Below are 16,336 nucleotides of genomic sequence, written 5' to 3'. Positions count from 1 at the left end.
CCAATCATGAACGAACCCTCTTCTGTTCCTGTGACGGTGACGCACAAATTGGCCAGTGACCGTTCGTCCTTCGGGGACTGATTATTGGCTGAGAGTTTAAATGGCAAGAAACACTGTGTTATTCTAAACCATATCTTAAGGAAGGGTTGTCTAACATGAACATTAAAGAAAAATTAAAAGGAAAGAGCCCACTTCGCTCATACAGAAGCACATTTCTGAAGTAAACTACAATAATCACAGGAACCATTCAGCTGGCATTTTATAGGTTCCACTTCTAGCGAAGGACACTTTTTATGACCATGTCAGGTCTTCGTTTCTTTCGTCCTCTGGCACTAAGCAGAAATTCTGTCGGGTAGAGTAGCATCAAAAAGCGAAGATATGTTGGGCACAAACACATCAATAAATAAAATGAAATTTTTTAAAAAATAGAAACGCTTTGACTGCAGCTCGATTAGTAAGTTATGTGCCTAACTTTCCGAATTTTGTGTCTATGAGACTTTAACAGCGAAGTTAATAGCGAAGTTAATAATGAAATATAACGTTTACTAGACACTGATATGGATTACACTCTGTTAAAAATGAGCATTCTCATATCACCGATTGCGGATCCGAATATATATTTTATAATATGTTGCTGGGGTGAGCGCGTTTATTTTTGATCAGTTTTCAACAGCGGAGAGAACCCTGGGTGTAAGATCTCGCGGTGATACTTGAAACAATGAATCGCCGTCATTTGGTTTTTGGTTTCTTAGCAACGGTGTTAGTTAGCAACGAAGTCAGACAGACAGAGACGCGGTGCACCGTTGTAATGTCAGTTTTGGCAAAGAGTTTTTTTTTTTTTTTAGTTTTATAGGCTAGCTATATGGAAGTTTCAGAAAGATCCACCTCTGAAAACATATGACGCGCCAGTTTATCAAGTACAAATACATCACGGTGAGTCCCTCAGCTTTTGGCTAAAGCTGCTGTCTGTTCTTTCTCACTTGAGAGCACATGCAAACCTGCCAAAAATCCAGCCCTAACTCATGTTTTAGCTGTCTAGGTAGCTTGACACTACATTCGGTAGACGCTTTTCATTGCTGACTTAGTGCCGCATTTTAATGGAATGCGTTTCGTTTTGAAGCCAGTGTTGTCAAATTTGAAAAATGTGGCCTGTACCTATATAGAAAAAACGTGTTCTGTGCATTCACATTGGTTGCAAAGCTTTTAAGATTGCATTGATTCATTTTAACAACATATTTGATTGTACCACCAAATTTTCAGGTGGTACATCCATTTGTGAATATTAAATATTACGTTTTAATCTATTCTCATGAATGAATACCTGTAAATATTAATTACTGTTGTGTCTGAAATACACATCATATAATAAATTCACTTTGCATTTTGGAACTCTTAATTGCATTTTATAGTAACAGCTAGTTGTGTTTGCAAAGAATTAATTTCAAATGGGGAAAAAAACTTGGGAGGAGAAAAGCCTGCTTTTGTCAGATTTTAAAGTCATATATTTCTAATAGCATTGGTAATGGATGTTTTCAAGTGTAAAATTGCTGGTTCTAATCATGGCCATTACCCCATCTAACATTGTGCACAATATCGATTGATATTCACAATATAGCATATTTGAATGCATTTTATTTTGATTTAATTTGGCTTTTCATTCAAATCTCTTTAGAAAACCAAGCAAGAGTCTGAAATGAACTTTTTGGTCCAACAGCCAAGGTAGCTGGTAGATGACAAAAGCCAGTCAGATTTTTCACCAGCTAAAACATTACTGCGAATCAAGTAACATTTTAAGTGAATCCACAACTCTATATCTGTACAAACATCATATACCATCAGCTAGAACACCTAACTATTAGATAACCTTAAGTAATATCAAGCTGACTGCTATACCACAGTCATATTTGCTACTGCTAGCCTACTATCTAGCGAGTTACTTAGCCAGACAAAATGTAAGAATCAGTGAAGCTGGAATTAAACTTGCTCGCACAGCCACAGGAATGGGATCTCACCAAATCATATCCTGGGCAGCGTTTTCTCTACGGAAGGAGGCGGTCAGTTGCTGTTAGGCCTACATCTGACCCATGCCTCAGTGCGGTTCGGTGGGCTATTAATAACCAAAGTTTGCTACGGTTACTAAACACAGTGTTCATGGGGAATATCTCTACACACTAATATTGTTTTATCAAAGCAATAATACATGGCAGGGTGTGTGTTGCTGCAATTACTGATAGACTACGATAGTGATGCGATCGTAACTTGGCCTACTGTCGGCATTGCCGAATGGCAGTAATACCAATAATGCACACCCCTTCAGTGTGTTTTTGCTTTTATAAAACGGATCCACATGCTAATATTAAAAAACAAAAAGACTTACACCTCTAATAATGCATGCTAGGAAACAAACTCAAAACCTTAGCAATGGTAGCACTCTTCATTATATTGTAGATACTATGAAATAATAAAGCATAATCCTGTCCTCCAACAATGACGTTGGAGGTGGGTTGAAAAAGAAGGAGAAAAGAATATATTATTATACACTGTAGTCTTGCTAGGATGAAAGAAGAATAATTTAAAAATGATACATATTTTTTAAAATGATCATTTTTGAACACTGTCCCTACAACTTTAACCCACTGGTGGTTTTTGTTTCAGGTTTTTGTTTGAGGAGTGTGTGATTTTTGAGCAGGTAACAACAATCAGTGGAAATCTCCCCAAAAACAAGCAACAGTACTGTATGGCATTAGGATACAGTCTGGGTATTTAATTTTGGGTACATTAAATTAAGAAATGAATCCATAACCCTCAAAATTCATAGAAAATAAATAACACAGTTCTATAACAAAACTCTTTTTAAGCTCACTTTCATAGAAGATATCATGAAACTCCACATGTCCCAATAATAGTTTGTCAAGTCCCAAGATAAAATAGATTCAAATTGCATTTATTAAGTTTACACCTTGAAATTGGACCTTAAAAAATGTAACTTTCTATAAAGTAGATGTTTTAAATCCTCTTTGATATATTAAATGTGTTGTTCTAAATGTAAAATACTCTAATGTAAAATACTTTATAAAATGCAGGGTATCAGGGTTGTAAAAAATGAAATTTTTAGTCTTGCTCATATACAACTCGTCCTCACAGAATCTCCATCATGGAAACTGAGCAGGATTCCTCGAAGGCCATGGGTCTGTATGAATCGAAGCTGGTCACCCTGGACATTCAGCGCAACGTCAAGGTCCTCGACGAGTGCATTTGGAAGGTGGAGACAGTGTTCCTCCTGCCACCCCTGCTAGCGAATCTGGACGGGCTGTCAGCAGGAAGAGGGGATGAGCTGGTGCAGGTGCTGCAAGAGCACAGGCTCCTGGAGGAGAAGCTAGCCACTCAGCAGCAGACGTGTCTGGAAGGGAAGGGGGAGGAAGAAATGAATCAGCTGGCAGGGCTGGAACAGGAATTCTGTGGCTCTCTTCGGAATGTCCTCCGGGAACTGAGGGCCCACCCGGCTGTGTGCCAGGGACTAAGTGATGGCGGAACTGATGAAGAATACCAGACGCTTGTCGAAGGACTCAAAGAGTTGCAGGGACTCCTCATGGAGAAGCTGTTGCCTGGCTCAGCTGAGGAGCAAGCAGAGCAAGAAAGGAGTCACTACATGCAGGAGCTGTCTCTTAGGCACCGCAATAATATGGAGATGGTGTCTAAACTGGAGGCAGAAGTAGCTGCTGCAACCAAAGACAAGGATGCTGAGGTTAGAGAGCTCCTTTTTCTAAACAAACAGCAAGCTCTTGGAATCAGAGTTTCCTCTGCACAGCCCTGTATAGCCCTTTCTTTTATACTGTGGCACCATATGAATCCTTCTCTGTAAAAGTCTGTTTGAACTTGTTGCGTTATTGCCCCCTAGATTTCTAAAAGGAATGAGCAGATCCGCAAGCTGAAGAGCTCCCTGATGCAGATGGAAAAGCAGTCGGAAGAGTTTGTGACCCGTATGCAGCAGGATGCGGAGAAGCAGAACCTGTCGGACAGAAAGACCTCGGAGGGCCGCTGTGCACACTTGCAGCAGGAAGCCAACCAGCTGCATGGACAACTTAACAACCTGATCACCGAGAACCGCGAAGTTGAGATGGCCCTCAGGAAGGTCGGTCCGGCACTCTCCATCATTCATAGGGCCACCATCCTCCTGTCTTAATTCCTCATTATCTCCACTCACAGCCTTCTTTCTCAGGGAACACAGTGTGCCCTATCGCGTCTCATATTTATTCACCAATAATTAATGTATATCCAGAAAACATGAAGGTCACATTAGGTGACTTAAAAGTCAAGCCTGTAAGTACTCTGAAAACAAAATCCAACAAAAAATCTATACCAGCATTGTGCTTACTGGAAGTTCAGTGGAGACTTCTGGGACTAAAGAGGCTTCCAAATTTTTTCTTCTTTCCCTGTGGCTTTAAAATTGATAACACACAGAATAGATTCATTGATAGCATGCATTATCATGTTTAAGGTTAGAGAATCTGTTAGAAAATGGCCATTGACCACCACAAGTTTGAACATGCATTTAAAGGAATTCACAAAAAAACTGAATCTACCACTTTCCACGGTAGTGTCCAATATTAAGAAATTTAAAGCTGCTGCCAGCCCTGAAGACGATGCATGTCTATTTTGCTATGGCTTGTGAGAGAAGTGGTTTGCGGGCAACTTTAAGGCAAACTAAGGCAATAGTTGGAGACCTCCTAAAGAAATGGGCATGTTCAGGTTGCAAAGTGTAAAAAAAGAGCCATTGAAATTTGCACGCATAAGTGTTTCATTCATGGCCTGTTCTCAACTTGCCAACATTCTCTTTTGAAAGCAAGCCAGAAAAAAGGCAACTTCAATTTTTCAAACTACGCCTGGGTGACAACTGGAAGCATACCTCAAGGTCAGATGAAAATTGAGCTTTTTGGACATGCTCATCAGCTTTATGTTTAGCATTAAAAGTGAACCTTATTTTGATTAAAAAAACATTTTCCACTGTTTAATATGGTCAGTGGTTTATAATGTTTTGCATCTGTGGGTCCCGGAGCCTTTGTTAAGATAGAGAGAGTTACGAACTCCAAAATATACCAGAACATTTCGGCCAAAAACATAGCACCCTCTGCCAAGAAGCTCAAACTTGGCTGAAAATGGACATTCCGAAATGAAAGTATTCATCTACGATATTAATCCAAATGTGTAAACAACTGGTTAACAGAGCACAAAATGAGTGTTCTCAACTGATCATCCCAATCTCCAGATCCTGGTTCAATCAAATATTTGCAGTTCAGAATCAATGAAAACCACAATATCTGAAGGATCCAGAGCAATTGTGCCAAGGGAGATGGTCAAAAATCCCACCCACATAAAATTTCCACAGAAAGTGTCTTTTAATCAATGCCAGAAGAGGATTTAAAAAACTAACAGGGATGTGAATAACTGGAATAAAATACATTAGTTTTGAACAATCTAAATTTGCTTGACACAGTGGTACTGAGATTAAAGTAGAACATGTTTATATAAATCCAATTATATCCAATATGTACTTTTTTCTTTTTAGATGCACAATCACATATTTCATAAATATTTCCATTCCAACCAACAAACTCTGGGCTAAGATGTCATTTTCATTTTTCAGGATTGACTTTCTTCTTTTGCCCTGAGTCATTTTGGAAAAATGTAAATGGAAACCCCTCTGCTAGTTATGTTTGTTGTTATTTTTTCTCTTTTCATCATTTATTACTGAACATTGCCATGCTACTTCCCAGGGATGTGAAAAACTAAAATATTCCATTGCTGTGTTTTAATTTATCAGAAGAAGAACAAGGTGGAGACTGAGACTGAGAACTGGATCCAGAAGTATGATACAGACATGGAAGAAAAACAGGTGAAAAATACAGCCAAATTCAGCATATATATGACAAGCAATTAACTGAGTTTAATTTTTCATCTTTGGTTGTGGTTAAATAAATTCTGACACTATATCCCAGAATAAGAGAACTCTTATCAGCACATTATGGACCTTCAAAGGATTTCATAATTTTATAATAACCTATGTCATCTACCTTGCTACCTGTTGCTTTGAAATTAGAATTCTCTTGCAATTAAACATTTCGCTTTCAAAGAACTGAATACTCTGGGCATGAGGTGAATTGGAATTCATTCAAGTTGCTAAATAAAATAACATTTTTAATGAGCAGTGTTCCCAGGCAAAAAATGGCAAGTTACTCACATGTACAGTTAGTAAGTATTAATAAGTATTTGGACAGTGCCACAATTTTCATTATTTTGGCTCTGTATGCCATCACAGTGGATTTGAAATGAAGCAATCAAGATGTGACTGAAGTGCAGACATTCAGCCTTAATTCAAGGGGTTTTACAAAAATATCATATACAGTACACCATTAAAGAATTATAGCAATTTTTATACATAGTCCCCCCATTTTCAGGGGCTCAAAAGTAATTGGACAAATGATCATTCTTAGTACTTGGTTGAAAGTCCTTAATTATAAGAATTATAGGCAATTTAAAAACCTTGGCATTGAAACAATATCAACTTTATTAATTGCATATATCTAAAACTTCTCTTAATTGTTTTCATTCAGACTGTGACATTTATTAAAAGCATAGCCCCATCCATCCTATCTAACGTATGTAGATTTTCAGATGCATCAGAGTAGGCTTTGGATTATGCAGTCTGATCATGTGGTATCTATATGCCTACAGACAGAGCTGGAGGAGCTGTCCACGTTCTACACACAAGAGACAGAGGAGCTGCGGGACCTAGAAGAGCACTACGCAGTGCTGGAGCTGGAGTACAGCCAGATCATGGAGGAGAGGAGACTGGCTCAGGAGCAGAGGGAGGAGGAGGAGAGGGAACTAGTCATTATGCACCAGAATGCAGTTGTTATCCAGGCTTACTGGAGAGGCTTTAAGGTTCGCAAGGCAATGAAGGGCAAGAGCAAGGGCAAAAAGGGCAAGAAAGGTAAAGGAAAGAAGAGCAAATGAATTGCATTTGGCTGCCCTCACTAACAATTTTCCCAAGACACTTTGGCTGGAAAAATGGGATTATTTTCTTTTGTTGAATTTTATTTCTTTCTGTGCTTAATGTATAAGAACGCGTAGAGTTACACCGATCACATCAAAGGTATACACACTTGTGGGAATATAGTTTACATGTAATTGTGTCATAGGTCACCACCCACTAAAATCAGGCTTGACAGGTAAAATCCTATATAAAAGAGAAGAACCCAAATTTTATGAAATTTTGGTAGTTTTCTACCATTAAACCAAATTTTCTTGCCATAGTTTGTCCATATTATATGGTACATAGCCCATAGGAGAACTCAGCAGGAGAGTGTGACCTGGGTGGTTGAACAAGGATTTTAAAATTATAAACCTTCACTCCCGACAGTGTCAAGGATGAATTACACTTGAATGTAATGCTGTAGTAGTTCATATGTTCAAATTATATTTCAGCCTAAATGGATGACACTGGGAACTTTTCTGTGCTGAATGCAATTACTGAAATGCATATCTAGGAATAACATGGCTGCTGTATAAATCCAGTAATGTGATCTGTTCTTTATACTGGTGTAGATCTGTGTAGATTTGCTGCTAATTTACAAGAATTATTTCCCACTGGTGCATTTACTTCGTGATAACTGAGTATCATGGACACTGAGTATGAGTAAATCATGCCATTCATTGATGTTAATGATCAGCCACTAATCATTGGCTTGATTGTTTTGATTAAGCATATAATCATTAAAAATGGTTATACATATCCATGAACATGACAGTTCTAATGATGAACATTGATTGATTGGTGCATTGTAATCTGACGTTATTGCTGATCTGTTTCTTCTCTCAAATATATGAAATCAACTTAACTTGTCTGTCATTTTATGATATAGATTCACCAACCAATTCACCAACAGTATATGCTGTATAGAAACCTTAATGCTGGAAAAATACAGAGTGAAAGGGGTGAAATGTACTTTTCAGAGGTCAGAGATTAAGAACATATATACCAATGTCTCCGCTATATCTTTTGACCCAGTGTATGTGCCTGTACATTAATTTTTTATCGCCCCCAAAATTTACATCACTGACAAGGAAAGGAAAATACAGTATCATGTACTCTCTCAGTTGTTATTTTTTTCCAATCTGTGCTCCTGTGCTCTGTTAGCTTAGTTATGGATTACCAAGGTCCTATCAAGGAGTGTAACTGCAATTGCGAATACGTAATTGACAAAAGACAGCTATCCAGACATTTTTAAATAAGGGCATCCAAAATTGAACATTTTTACCATTTAAAATAGCATTGTGATAACAATAATGTGAATAGAAATGGTAATGTGAATAATGTGATTAATGTGTTTATTTTCCCATCAGACAATCATGATTATTTTCAATGGGAAGAAAGTTTGCTAGGGGTGCATTACTTTTGGTTGTGTACAGTGTTACGGGTATGTCACATGACATCAGGTAAAGGATGCACGAGAGTAGGGGTTATGGGTCACGTGACGTCAGGGTCACGGGTGCATAAAGGTGTGCACCTCAGGTATTTTAAATTGCTATGGCAGTAAGCGCAGTCGTTGGGGATTATTGTGAGTGCCAGTGTGGTGTATTGTGCCAAACTAGCCATTCTCTTAAACAGAATTTAAGTGCAACCCAGTTTGTAAAGTCCGCGAAACGGTGACGCGTTTTATTTTATAGTTTTGTTTTGTTGTTTTGGGTAGGACAGTGGAGCCAGTCCAACTGGCCCCCACCATTTTATTTCATTCTTTTGCGCACCATACTCCAGAACTCATCTTCTCTCCGCTCCACATTACCTTCTTCCCCCTCTCAAACCACTCTTTCTGAAATTCTTGTGCACCCCTAACTCTTCACCTAGGCTTTGAAATCTTTTCCTCTGACCCATACAAATACTATCTAGCCAGCTAAAACCTTGCAACTCTTCGCCGCTGCGTCGTCTGTCCAGCTGGACCAAACACTTAAGTGTGAGTAGCTGGGATGATTTACTTGTGCGGAGTTTTTATCCTGCTAACTGTCCTGTGACTGTCTGTAGTCGCCTTTGGCAGCAGTCTGGCCGTAACAACAGTGGGAACTTAGTGCATCCCCAGTGAATTGTTTTTACAACTCTTTTCTTCTATATACAGGTACGGATGCCAAATTTCCATCCATGTGAACTAAGCATTTTATTCTAAAATGTATTGTAAAAATTATGGTATTCTGTACTAGCATGAACTTTTGATTAGTTCTTCAGGATATAATAAGGGAACAGAGGCATGTGTGTCTGAAATTGAATTAGATTTTTTTTTTATTTTAAAACAATATTTATTTGTTTTACAAACAATACAGGTCATCCATTTTCTCACAATTTCTTAAAACTGGCATTTTAGGTTATCTGATCTCAGGGGTGCACTGACAAAGATCAAATGCTGCATTTGACTCAACATGTGCAACATTACACACCAGCTTCACCAAGAGATCTGGCCAATTTTCCAAAGGCCAGAATCATCTTTGACCCAGTTGAGTGCAGCAGGACATGATAATATAAGGCTTCCACTGTCTGGAGTCACACTGATATGTATCTGCATTCAGTACCACAGTGTAGCTGTGAAAAACAGTTATAGTTTAGACAGACATTGGCACTGACCCAAGGAATGATTTTGTAATGTTTTCAAATGGAGATGGCACATGGCCACTTTTTGACAGAATCATATAATACAAGCCTTCATGCTCTTCATGTATGCAATGTGTGTTCCATCTTTTGAATTTGGAAAAATGAACTTTTAAGTTTTTTTTTTTTTAAGTAAATCAGATCAGTAGCCTTCAGGAATATGGTTGATTGGGTAACCAGAACATACAGCATATGGCTATTTTGTGCATATCATAGAAAACAGAGGTTTTATGTATCATCATCGTGATTATAGATGTGACAATTATAATTTTTATATATCATAGTATTACATTTCAGATTGCCCATAGGACCCCATTCACAAAATATGGCGACACCCTATTGCATCACCCTGGCACAGAACACTGTAAACCTAGTAAAGGTAAGGACTGAGAATTGGGGGAAAAAAAACAAATCCCTTACTCCTCTCTCTGTAGATACTTTAAAATTTCATGCCGTTAGGTTTGATGCGATCAATGCACTCAACTGGCATTTGCAACTAATCTTTGGTGGTAAAACTGCAGGCTCCAGTAATACTGTCACAATATCCAGAGCAAGACATCTGATGAAAGTGGATGATGAATGTCAGCTTTCCTTTTTCACCTGCTGTACACATCCACCCCGATTCCTGAATTCATCTCTGAGGAGGTGAAATTATCCCTTTAATTACAGAAAAACAAAAATTAGAGATGGGCAAAACTGCATCATAATGTATTTTAATACAATGTGGAAAAAACCCCTATGGGTACAAAATAATGTAAAAAAAAAAATACTGATATGAAAAAATGTATCAAAACAAAATTTTGAAGAATACATTTCTCAGGAAGCATCAAGTGAACAATTGATATTATATTGAAATGTATAGGGAGTCAACTTTGCATAACTGTCAGTTCTTCTCAAAGGGAAGAATCAAGTGAGAACGTACAAGGTGGTGTTCTGTTTACCTAGCTAGAAATGATGGCAGCATAACCAAGTGATTACGTTATCTAGCCTGAAGTGTGAGACTAAAAGTACTGAGCATATGAAATGCTCAATGCCAAATGTTAACAACATGCTGCAATCCTAATATTTTTTTTTTGCTTTTACAACTACAATGGTTGAAAATCAGTATTAACTCGCTAGCTACGCCTTCCACCTCGACAGATTTACATCCTTGCTTACAACTACTGTGCTACCTCACAACACAGAGAGCTGACTGTCTGGGAGATGTACAGTATTTCTGGTTCAAAAAATGACAAGTGAAAGAATGAATCACAGTACTAGACTACGAAACACAAGTGGAACATCAAAGAGACCTCACAAAAAATGATAGGTCTATCATGGGGGGAATGAAAGAGAGACCAGGAAGTAATTTGAGTATTTTTAAAGTACAAAAATACCTCTCTCTGAAGTATCATGATACAAGTATCATGATACCTTCTTACAACATTACAAATTGCACAAGAGTGATGAGGGCCACCAAACAAAATTTTGAGATAGGCTTGCATGCCAAAAGCAACATTTTACACACTACAAGTCCCATTGTGCACCAGGAGATTGAACATCAAACAGAGGATAGACACATCTCCCTGACATGATCTGAGGGATTTATAGGTTCAACAAGTTGCAGGGTACAACAGGGGAGCCCTGGCTGACGAAACCCACGTTACCCCAATGGAACAAGACCAACTGCATTCTACTGCTGCAGTCAGGTCATTGTTGGTAAATGACACAGCTTAGGCTCCATCCCAGATCTGAGTGGTAGGACTAAGCCTGCGGTTGGTTTGACTGCCTCAGAAGACTGAGCCGCTTGGGAGCCCCACCACTGTCTGAATTCTGATCCTGTTCATTTGCAGGCCTGCAGTACGTTTGGCTCTTACCTCTTTACTTCATGTTGGTGTTTGCATGTTGGTCAGGATTGGTCGCTCTCAGATCACTCACAATGTCAGCCTTGTCCTGAATGAAGAGCCGGATCTGGTGAAAGCAGTATAACATAAATGTTCCCTCTTAAGCTGGGTATATCCATCAAAGCAATTCACTTGATAATTTGTTATAGACAGATTTGAACAATGCAATGTTGTTTAAATCTGACAATCATGTGGGGCTTTTGCACTGTCAGAACTGGAACGTGGTCAGTTTGGGATGTGTGGACTAAAGAAACAGGTATTTAGCTAGGTAGAAGTCCCACTGGTTCACTTGTGTTGCTGCATTTGACACAATGAAGTGATCTACCTAAGGGTGATTGATATGTATTAATATGAAGCTTACTTTTGAAGCGATAAGGATTTATTATGTGGTCCTTGCATAACTTCAACTAATAACACACAGACTGAAAACCTTAGGCATTGTAGGAGAGGAGACTTTTCATTCCATTTGATAGTTTTTGCACTTGTAGCTAAATTACTAGTGCAAAAGTACAGAATTTGCACATTTTTGCATGTGTAAATGCCAATAGTCACAGAAGTGGAATTACCACATGAGCAAGATCCTTACAATATTGTGGAAATATGTAAAATGGAGGAAACACAAAATGCAGCCATTGTGACTGCACTTCTGCCTTTATAGACTCCTACTCACTCTTTCGAGTTGCTCCACAGTGTCATCAATAGGTACTCCCTTGTCCTGGGCTGTTTTCCCACCCATCATGTAGAAGAGGTTGAGGGTCACCACCTTTATCTGTCCTAGCAGGAGCGTCTCCTTCGCTGCCGTCGACTGGATATGGTTCCATGTGGTCTCCTGCTCACCCAAAGAGGAACAGAGCTCTGGTTTCACCAGCTTTGTCTTGATCATTTGTAGCTCAGTAATGATGTACTATCTATGCTGAAGGAGGCTGACATACCCACTTGAAGGCCAGCGATCGAGCCTGGTCCAGCTGGGTCTGCAGAGCTGACAGCTGGTTGTTGCGATGCAGAACGAGATTGCTCTGCTCTTCCACGAAGCGACGCAGCCTCAGCCGCTGAGCCTCGAAATGTTCCTGCCCCTCGCTCTCCTTCACCAGCAGCTGCTCTCGCGTGGCTAGCAGGGTGTCGAAGCGGCCCAGCAGCTCTCTGATTTCCTCAAACTGCAGACACCAAAGGGGGGACTGTTACGCGCTCTGGTCATTTCGCTTTTTTTTGTTGTTGTTCTTTTTTTTCTGCAGCGTCCATGTCTGGTTGCGTGGGTCCGATCCTAGGCAGAGTTGTTCGGGCTCCAGCTGACTTGCCTGATGTGGATCACACGTGCACCTGAGGCCAGGCCTATTGAAGGCCTTCTTGTTTCCTGTCCAGGGTGCCTCAACATCGGTGTCACCGCAAGATTCACATTTTTGTTTTCGCTTAAATTCTTCATGCTAGTTTCGTATTATTATTTTGGTTAATTTTTGCCTTTATTTTGGTTTCAAAATATATTTTGGTACCCCTTTTTAGGGCAGGACACAGTGTTTAAGATCAGTGTCCTTCTTCCAGCTAGTTAGGGTTGATCTCTCAAGGGTTATTTGACATGAAAGAGCAATCATACTAAATGATCTGTTTACACAGGTGCATACCATAGGCGTAGCTAGAGATACCTTTATTTACCTGCACTGACTCGGCATGTCTTGTATATTTTGACTTTTGATTAGGTCTTACTCATTAGGAAGCAAACTGCAGGTACAATAAAATCAAGAACAACATACCACAGGTATACCAGCAAAGTGGGACCACAAAGGTAACTAAAATAAATTGCAGGGACTAGATAGAGGACATATTTTATCCATGGATAATTATTCAAGAAATTTACTAACATTTAGATGCAGCAAAAATACAGTCATATTCATATCAAGGGTGCTGAGGATAGCTGAGCACACACTACATTGTGTTAGAAATGCTACAAAAATACGCATCTACGATGTTCATGTTATTCACCTCTACTACTGAAACACAATCTTGTCATGTTATATGTGGAGCATAAGTGATGTTTGTTCAGACATCAATTTGTACCCTAAATTCCCTGAAATCAAAATATGGGAAAGGGACATTCTGTTCTAAGATCTGCCTGTTTTACACTTCTGAGAATGACTGGTGCAGAAGACAAAAGTTGTCACCAAATTTTCTCACCTTCTTAGATCTCTTAATGACATTAGTTAAGAACTCCCAGTAGACAGCTTTCCTCTGCACTCTCTCCTGCAGCATCTCTTTTCTGGCCATCAGGACAGCAATCTCCTTCTCCAGACACTCAATCTCCTGCTCCTTCTGCCGCACTAGCTCCTTATCAGCACATGCTTTCTTCTTGGCCCGATTACACTTGGAGTCATTCTCCTACAACGACACTGACAGACTGTTTTTTGCTCACAATTGATACCACTTAAGAGCAAGCATTCACACTGCACGGAGAAAGAAAGAGACCAAGCATTCCAGGCTCTGCTCTATTATTTAAACAGAACTTCATTGCTTCCCAGATTGCAGCTTGAATAGTAACATGAAAACCTTTATATGTGTCAAGGTATATACAGTTTTTAGCAGTAACATTTACCCTAATCTTATCTCCAACTATTCCACTTAAATAATCCTGATTATTTCCCATATGCAAGCTTTATATTTGGAGATACTGAATTGAATTTGCCAGCTGTCTGCCAAATTCTAGTTTCTATGTAGAACCTCCTGAAGTAAATCAGACGTAGTTACTTTATAGCCACCAAATAAATGTAATGATTTACAAGTTTAAATGTACACATTTTGCGTTGATATCAGCGTGAAAAGGATCACGTTTTGTGAGTAGACCAAAAAACACAAAGGTCCCATCTGTTCGTGAAATTTTACTCCAAGTTTGAATCAAACTTACTTTGACAAATTTGTCAAATTTGAGCAGGGACTCCTTCAGCTGCTCCTCTTTGACTGCTAGCTCCGCCCTGCGCTGTCGCAACCTCTCCATTCTCATTTGGAACTCCTGTAGCCAATGAACAAGGCACTGATTGCACTTAGTTGTGTACACTCATTATGATTTTTTTTTTTTTCTGTAGATGATGTAGCTGCTGCTCCGTCATCAGCCGAACAAATAACTATCAACAATGGATGAACACGTTGACAATATTTCTCAGTTTGCATTAAACCCATGTTAGTCGTTCTCAGAATACTGAACAAATTCAGCTTCGAATGACGCTCGAATGAAGCCTATTTAAAGCTGATAATATGTCCACTAATTCCTGTAACTTTGATCAGTACTACAGTGAAAGTACGAGAACCTCTTTCTGTGCAGTCAACGATCGTTCCACTTCTTCCAATTCCTCCCTCTTCTGCAACAATCGAGCGGCTCTAGTCACCAGCCCTTCCTCCGGCAGTGGAATCTTTCTTCATTAAAATCATTATATGGAGTGAAAAATCACGTAAATTAGCAAGTTTTTTTTGTATTTAAAAAGTTTACTAGTTTTTATTTATTTATAAATAAACACATTTAACAATACTCTGTGACCATATGAAAAGTAACCAGGAGTTTCAGGTGCGTGCATAAAAAGAAATTAAGGAAAGTTTACAATGATGTAGCAATTTATGTAGTATGTCCTACGGTAATAGCAAAGGATCACTATTACAGCGACTACTGTATGTCCATCCTCTGTCGGTATGTAGCCTAAAGTTACTCTGAATGCACAGGGGGAAAAAAACTCACACTCGTAGTTGATCTTCGTAGAACATTCGAAAGTAGTCATTTAGATTGACGGTCATTTTTTCTTCTGTTGTGTTTGTGGTCAGCCAGCTGGTAGAGACAGGCTATAGTTTTGCTGAATTTGTTTGTACTATTGCTGGGTCCAAACTGCACACTGTTCTCGTTTCCAAGGTAACAAACAAAGTGTCGTGTAACTGCCTCTTTGACGCCCCTGATGGTCACCAATTTGTTTGCCAACTTCAAGGCCGACTTGTAGTTTGCAGTGCTGCACCAACACTTACAGCAATGCATATTTTATGTAAAACGTTATTTGCTCATTTATGTATTGAATAAAACCAGCTAAAACATTTGATTTTGCAACGAAAGACTGTATTTACAAGATATTCGTTATTATCCTTTTTCACCACAGGATGGCAGTATATGCAAATAAACATAACTAGCAATGTGAATAACTGTCAGATTTTTAATGTAAACGAACCTTTTCCCCTCTGTCTTTCTAGAATTATGATTGATAATATGATTATGATGATTTCAAAAAAAAAGCTAAAGAGATATTTTAATATAGCAGTGAGGGTAGCAATCAAACAAGAAGTCAAAAAGATTAACTTGTAGAAATCTGTAAAATGAAATTGTTACATTTACCATGAGGTTAGTCTAGTAACAATGTAACAATGCAATGCGCGCACACACACACACACACACACACACACACACACACACACACACACACACACACACACACACAAACACACAGACAGATTACATCATGTAAAAAAATCTCACATAATAGTGTGGTTCAGACCAATGCTAGTGGGGCAACAGAGTGAATAATGTGATAGCCTACAAGAGAAATATTATTTTTGAAAACTGAGATGCACAGATGATTTACAATTACAGGACAGCTTGAAGGCAGTTAAACAAAGGTTTAGCTATTGCCCTGGAGGACAGTGCACAGTATGGGTGTCAGAGGGTGTCAGAACAAAATGTATGCTCTGTCCTAATGTAACCCAGCTACAGTTCTGTCTCAGTGTCAGATATTGATCCAAATTC

The 16,336-nt window shown here is 39.0% G+C and overlaps 2 protein-coding genes across 2 annotated transcripts; one reads left to right on the top strand and one right to left on the bottom strand.

Annotated features, from left to right (window-relative positions):
* The first annotated feature begins 821 nt into the window (after nt 1–821).
* Nucleotides 822–7,014, top strand: iqcd (IQ motif containing D). Its single transcript, XM_036526280.1, has 5 exons — nt 822–933; nt 3,145–3,745; nt 3,899–4,132; nt 5,822–5,893; nt 6,733–7,014. Exons 2-5 carry the CDS (start codon nt 3,155–3,157, stop codon nt 7,012–7,014), a joined length of 1,179 nt encoding a protein of 392 aa, XP_036382173.1. The 5' UTR covers nt 822–933; nt 3,145–3,154.
* Nucleotides 7,015–11,554: 4,540 nt separating this feature from the next.
* On the bottom strand, nt 11,555–15,345 carry cfap73 (cilia and flagella associated protein 73). Its single transcript, XM_036526279.1, has 7 exons — nt 15,290–15,345; nt 14,868–14,973; nt 14,468–14,572; nt 13,744–13,944; nt 12,510–12,731; nt 12,248–12,406; nt 11,555–11,644 (listed from the first exon to the last, which is right to left on the bottom strand). Exons 1-7 carry the CDS (start codon nt 15,343–15,345, stop codon nt 11,555–11,557), a joined length of 939 nt encoding a protein of 312 aa, XP_036382172.1.
* Nucleotides 15,346–16,336: the final 991 nt, after the last annotated feature.

Source organism: Megalops cyprinoides, chromosome 4 (assembly GCF_013368585.1).
Source record: "Megalops cyprinoides isolate fMegCyp1 chromosome 4, fMegCyp1.pri, whole genome shotgun sequence".
NCBI classification, from domain to species: domain Eukaryota; kingdom Metazoa; phylum Chordata; class Actinopteri; order Elopiformes; family Megalopidae; genus Megalops; species Megalops cyprinoides.
This window is presented reverse-complemented; position numbering and strand designations above follow the sequence as displayed.